Raw genomic sequence first — 6889 nt, 5'->3', positions numbered from 1 at the left:
AGAAACGATGACCGAGGGGTGACATGATTGATGTTTATAAGATTATGCATGGGAAAGAGCAGGTAGAGAAAGAGGTACTTTTCTCCCTTTCTCACAATACAAGAACTCGTGGGCACTCCATGAAATTGCTGAGTGGTCAGGTTAGAACAGATAAAAGGAAGTACTTCTTCACCCAAAGAGTGATTAACACATGGAATTCACTGCCACAGGAGGTGGTGGCGGCTACAAGCATGGACGGCTTCAAAAGGGAATTAGATAAGCATATGGAGCAGAGGTCCATCAGTGGCTATTAGCCACAAGGTATAGATAGGGACTCTGGGGCAAGTGATGCTTTGTCATTTTGGTGCTGGGGGGGGTCAACAGTGGGAGGGCTTCTAATGTCCTGGCCCCACTGGTGGACCTCCTGATGGCACTGGTATTTCTGGCCACTGTGTGATACAGAGTATTGGGCTGGATGGGCCTTTGGCCTGATCCACCATTATTGGTGTCTCTTATGTTCTCAAGACTTGGGGATGTAGCATGTAGAAGAGCAGTTCCAAAGTTGATCTTGTTCTCTTTCATAGTGGTGAGATTTTGGATGACTTTGATTAGTCTAATGCTTTTATGGAACATCCTGTAGCTCAGGCATAGGCTTGCATATTTAAAAACAAACAAGCGCAGTAGAACCCTTATGGCCTACTGACACATTAAATTTACAGAGCAAGAACACCTCAGGGTCTTGTATCAGCCAAAGCGTAACTAACTTCTGTTAAGGGAATTTGCAAAATCAGTCTTATTTAAAATCATAAGAAGTGCCCAACGTGGTCATATCAGAGTCCACATACCCTGGCCTGACCCCTGCATGATGGAAAGGATTGATGCAGTGTATTGATATGATATGAAATTTGACAGGGAGCCCACTTGAAATACACACCACCAACATATGCAAACACAGGAGGCAGAAATTATGAGAAGCAAATATTAAACAGGTTTTTTTGTTTATTTTGACAGCTTTGATACAAGTGGTGCTGTTAGATATATATAAATCCTATATAGAAAGAAGTTAGAGTTGCCTCAGGCTTCCAAGTAAGTTCATTTCGGAGAAATGGTTTTAAGGAGGTAGTTGCTGGTATGATGCTTAGCTAGGTGGGGTTTTGGTGCAGTGTACGGGAAGTGACATCATCGGAAGGGGAAGTGACATCACTTGCCATTTGACCTGGAAGTGACGTCACAGGAAGTGACGTCACAAAAATCTCCTGGCTCCACCCCCAAAGTCTCCTGGCTCCACCCCCAAAGTTCTCAGATATTTCCGGATTTGGATTTGGCAACCCTATGGTAAATCCAGACATGAACATGCTGTCCGAACTTCAATTTTCCCTTTATTTGTTCAAGGGATGAATAAGAGGTTGTGATTAAGGACCAGTTCAAAAAGTTATAATTTATTGAGTCATGCATGTACAAATTTAGCAAAAACAGAAGCTCTGCTCATTTGCTTCAACCTGAAAAAGCAAGTCTACCATTTCCAGTAGAAAGTGTACAACTCCACAAAAAAAACAGTGATCAGTGAATAAACCCCATAATCAGAGACAAAGCTTCTGAATGTTCACAGCTTCATTACAGCAATGGGAGGCTTGAGTCCCTGCTTCAAAACGCCTATCCACAGAACTGTAACGCTCTCCTGAGCTAAAAATGCTCCGTTTTCAGCCATACAAAAAATTCCTGTCTCTTTTTTTCCTAGTAATTTCCCAGCATTCATTACAAAAATGTTCACTTACTAATTTACATTGGCTGCATTTAGATGTTACGAGCTGCAATTAAACTCCAACTAGGCACACATAAAGTTCACTGCGTCCTCAGACATGCTACTTGCTCCTCCTACCTCCATATTCCTTTAGTGTGCAGTCTTTGAACAATTCCCAGCTTGCTCAAACTCCCATTCACCATGATGTCCCAAGGCAAGCTCCTTGGTGAATGTAAATTTGTTTACTTGACCCATGACTCTAAACTGAGATTTGAAATAGGAGAAGTGAGGGGCATATGTGAGCACAGCAGCAAACTGTGTGTGCCCAATAAGAGTTTAATAGCACCTTGATGCCATTCCCTCCCCCTCAGAAGCATTATTGTGCAGTCAAATCTGCCTAAGGAACACTGTGTCACAATCTGTTTAATACCTGGGTGGGATAGTTCAGGGAGGAGGAAGCTCAGCCAAGATATAAATGGTGCTGAAGCGCGAGCATACAATGAATGAAAGAATCCCTGCACAAATGCTAGGCTTGGATTCAAAAATTGTGAGGAGTGTGGTACTTGTGGCACAGATCTTGGCTAACTGCCATTGCAACTCCCTCTGTCCCATCCCCTACATCAAGGACTGCCCCACAAAGGCAGTTTTTGATAGCTTATAGGTAAGAAATGTGACATTTTGATTAAGAAAATAAAATCCAGAAATCACTTCAGTTTGGAAACTGTGATATCATGTCGGGGGGGGGGGAATCTTTCATATACTTAAAATCAGAATAAAAGTATAGATTATATTCCCCTGTATAGCGAAGGGCACATTATTCTAATTTTCAGCTATACAGACCTATAAAGGACAAATATACAAAACAGATCAACACTAGATCTTGTTACTAGTGCCCATCTTTCCTGTTAGCATGAAGAAGTTACCCGCCCCAGCCATCTCCACATTGGATTAACAAGATGCCACATTTATAAATTGTGCATATTTGTCCATTAAATATGATGAAAAATAGCTTAAAGTACATGATGAAAGCATTCTTTTCCAATACCCTACACTACGTACAGGTATATATAGATTTTTTAAAAACCCCAATACAGTAATATACCTTGTTCTAAAAGCAGTAGGGGCTGTGCTTTGCAAATTTGGTTAATTGTTCGGGAAGCTTTTGAGTCGCTGGAAATTTGTCACTGGGCTCTAATTCGTTTAGATTGAAGAATGTGTACAAACTTCTCTAGTTACCCATAGAAAGATTCTTTGCATTGCAGCTATGGGAGCCAAGGTTGCTGTTCTTAAGTCTGTGTGACCTTTTAAGCCACGATAAACTAATACACAAGAGCTTCTTCTTCTTGTATAGTGGTTTCCTTAAAACAAACACACACAGGGTATGGAGACACAAGCCAAGGCATTTTGCAAAAACAAACAAACAAACAAAAAAATATGCAAGAGGTTCCGAAGTCTATTATACATACATTTAGGGTTGCCTGAGCAACCATCTTCAGGCATTAGATATAAAGATGCTTTACTGACCTGCAGTGGTCTCTGTTTATCACTGTTTTTAGGAGACTTCAGCCCACTTGTCTGTTGCTGTAAAAGCAGCTGTCTTGCTGCCTGCAATGCCTGAAAGTAAAGACAATATGAAAAGGATTTTTTTGAATTGTTTCATTGAAAATGTTATTTCTTGTAACTTACCTAATGTTAATGTTCAAGCAAAAACTGATCTCCAACGATTCACAATGAAGGCATGAGACTTCACATATTCTTTAAACTCAGAAAAATCCACAGAAGCTACTTATGGCAGAGTTCATGAAAAAGTATATATGTGCAACAAATCCTCAAGGAAATAGCATTAATTTGTATAAAGTGCTTGAAGAGGAAAAATCATAAACTGCATCAATAGCCTCATCTCCACAAGGAACTTGTCTTTAAGTGTTCAGCTAAAATGCTCACACCCTTGTAAATCATCATCCAATTTGCATGTTCATATTACAATTTTTAAGCAAAAGAAATAGACTTCAAGTGTTACCGGAAGCTGTAATTAAATTTGACAAATCAACATCAGATTATCTTGAAAAATGAATTAATAAGGATATTCACTGAAGATTAAAAACACTTTTTTGGTACTTACAATTCACAGGGAAACCTCTCGTTTGACAAAATAAAGTGGAGTTTTAATGCCAAATAAAATTAAGTGGCTTTCATTTGCATTCTTAGTAAACTCTGAGAACAAAGAAATCACTACTTAGCCAATCAGGTTTGCTCCTGTGGATGATAGCACTGCAATCAAAATATAGCATTTTTAATCATCTTTTTAGTTGAAAATACAACCATGTCCTAGAACTGTATGTGTGAGGCCAGTTGCTAAGAATATGTTCACTTTAAAACATAGTCTATACAAGGGGAACTAGTAATACAAAGCAAAGTTTTTAAAAGGACCCCCCCTAAAAAAAAACAACCCTATGTAACATTCTTAATTAAGTTTTTCTTGTCTGTGAGTTTCAACACTGTACTCTGTAAACACAAACACAGAGTACAAGCACTGTGAGAGGCTGATCCATACCAGGAAACATTTTTTTGATTGGCATTCACCCCAAAATTGCCACCAATCTGATAGAGAAAGGTACAATTTTGATTAGACTCAAATGAGCTCATTTTTAAGGTAGTTTCCAGTATCCATGACAACAGTTGCTTTGACAAGATGTGCATCTGGCATTACACTGCCAGCTGGTGTGAACAATGTTTGAACTTCTGCATTGAGATGCTGAGCAAACAGAAAAAGTTGCCACGTCTTAACCCTCAGGGAAAGCAGTCATCCCCTGATCAATTATGAAAAGACAGAGAGAGGGCTGCTACAGTCTGGCTCTATACAAGTTTTCAGGGGAGAAAGAAAAGGCAGGCAGACACAGCAAACCAAAGTAAACAAACTGCATGCACTATCACCAGTTCCTAAGAGCACTGACTTGTCTGCCCATGAAAGGCTCTGGTACAAGGCTGCAGAACATGCTTTCAACACTGTCACAAACGTATCCCACAAACAATCTTCTTATTGTGTCTGCAGGTTTCTCAGTTACAGATCAGAGTGAGTCTTATACAGGCAGAGCATTCTGAAGGCAAGGAATGATCGCTAGTTGCTTTTGAAAAGCAAACACAATAGGGTTTTAAGGGAGGTTCTCTTGGGCAGAAGCTTGCTAAGAAAAGGGCCTCATTTATCAGAAACTGAGGAACAATTGTGCCTTATATAATTGACTTTTTTGTTTATTAAATGAGTATCACTTTGGAATAAGGTGGCATACAACTAAAATAGGAAAGTGGCAATGGCACTGTGGGGAGGAAAGCACTTATGGGGTGAGGTAACAGAAGAGCATGGGGCTACTGTTGCCTCTCAGATACCTCCCACTTTGGTCTCCCACTTAGGCATAATAAGGACTCCTTGAAATTAATGACTAGACAAACAGCCTTCCCTTTCCTCCTCCTATATCCTGCTTCTCATTCCCTAGTTTAATTTAATCACATAAGGCAATGATGTTAGCCACAGTTAGTTAGGGTTGGTCAGATTCTCTGGTAACCACCTGAAACCAGAGATTTCGAATTCTGATATATGAGGGAAGCATGTTTATTTTAAGTTGTGATCAACATCAATGGATATGAAACTGAACCATGCTTAATGCTGACAATAGAAAGTAGGGAGGAAGGAAGAAATTAGTTGTGGAATCGGGAGGAAGCATGCTTGCAGGTATCTTCTGATTGGCTCCCTATAAACAGAATATGCAAATGTTACATCAGCACTGACATCTAATAAATTAAACGAGCTAAAATCATCAAGTCTCTGGGTTATTTCCAAATTACAAGTACCCCCCCCCATATTTCTGAAAGCATTAACCTTTTGGGTACACAACAAGCGTCATGCTTCTAGGTGTATTTTACTTGAGCAACAGATAAGAGCAGCATGGACTCCCCGTAGTAAAGTCAACTGCTTTTGAATGGCTCAAGATACGGCTGGCACATCTGTACAGCGTCCTTGTTACAATAGCATTATTTCAAACTGTTATGGTGGAAGGAAAGAAGAACATTGTGACACACGCCTGCATGAAAGGCAGTGATTCTTAAACTATCTTGTGCTACAGAACTTGTATTTAAAAGTATAGCCTTAAGCTTCAGTGCAGGGTGACTTAGAAATGGTGATAACCTAAACTTCAGTGAACATATCATGGCAGTATCTCTCCCTTATTATAAAAGAGTTTTGGGTGCCAGAATTCTAAAATTGGCCCCTTTAGTGTTAGGCCGAAAAAACTGCCACTCGGAAGACACTGGCTGGGTTCATTGGCTGCTTTGTGCAGTCCCGGCTAGCGTTCCAAGGTCATTTACATACGGAAGCTGATTGGACTACACTCCACACCTCAAACTCACCCCCCACGCAAGGCAGTTGGAATTTTCAGTTGGGAGAGGAGAATGATGTCAGCTGCTCCCTAGGCAGAGGCTGTGTGTGTGTGTGTGGGGGGGGGTTTTGTAAAGACAGACAGGCAGATAAACGTTGGCTGATGGTTGCCAACTCCAGGTTCGAACTCCAGGACATAGGGTTGCCAACTCCAGGTTGGAAACTTCCAGGATATTTTAGGGATGAAGCCTGCTGAGGGTGGGATCTGAGGAGGAGGAGGAAGAGGGGGACCTCAAACAGATACAATGCCATGCTGCCCACACTCCAGACAAGCTGTTGCCAGTCTCCAGGTGACAGCTGGAGAGATCTTAAAGCTTTGGTGCTACTTCAAAGTTCCCCAGGAGCCCAAAACAGAGTAGTGTTTTGGAAAATCTTGAGGAATTGTTTGGTGCATTTACGATGGGGCTCCTGGGGAACTATTGTTGCCAATCTTCGCCCAGCAGCCATCAAACCATTCTCTTCAACCCCCTGCTGTGCAGCTGACTTTCCCCTAGGGTTGCCAATCTCCAGGTGTGACCTGGAGATCTCCCACTGCTACAATTGATCTCCAGATGACAGAGATCAGTTCCCCTAGAGAAAATGACTGCTTTAGGAGGGTAGACCCTATGACATTATACCTGCTGAGTCCTTCCGCCCCCCCCCGCCCAATGCTGCCCTCTACAGAATCCACCCCCCAAACCTCCAGGTATTTCCCTCCTTAGAGCTGGCAACCCTACATTCCCCTCAGTGCCTGTTGGGAG

General features: G+C 41.4%; 1 protein-coding gene across 1 annotated transcript in view; it reads right to left on the bottom strand.

The window, feature by feature from the left end:
• FOXP2 (forkhead box P2) overlaps window positions 1–6889 on the bottom strand; it is a 523287-nt gene that overhangs the window by 213165 nt on the left and 303233 nt on the right. The window contains exon 4 of the mRNA XM_015411071.1: window positions 3245–3334. Coding sequence (XP_015266557.1) covers window positions 3245–3334 — 90 coding nt within the window. The remainder of the gene's footprint in view (window positions 1–3244; window positions 3335–6889) is intronic.

Source organism: Gekko japonicus, unplaced genomic scaffold (genome assembly GCF_001447785.1).
Source record: "Gekko japonicus isolate JY-2015 unplaced genomic scaffold, Gekko_japonicus_V1.1 scaffold658, whole genome shotgun sequence".
In the NCBI taxonomy this organism is placed as follows: Eukaryota; Metazoa; Chordata; class Lepidosauria; order Squamata; family Gekkonidae; genus Gekko; species Gekko japonicus.
This window is presented reverse-complemented; position numbering and strand designations above follow the sequence as displayed.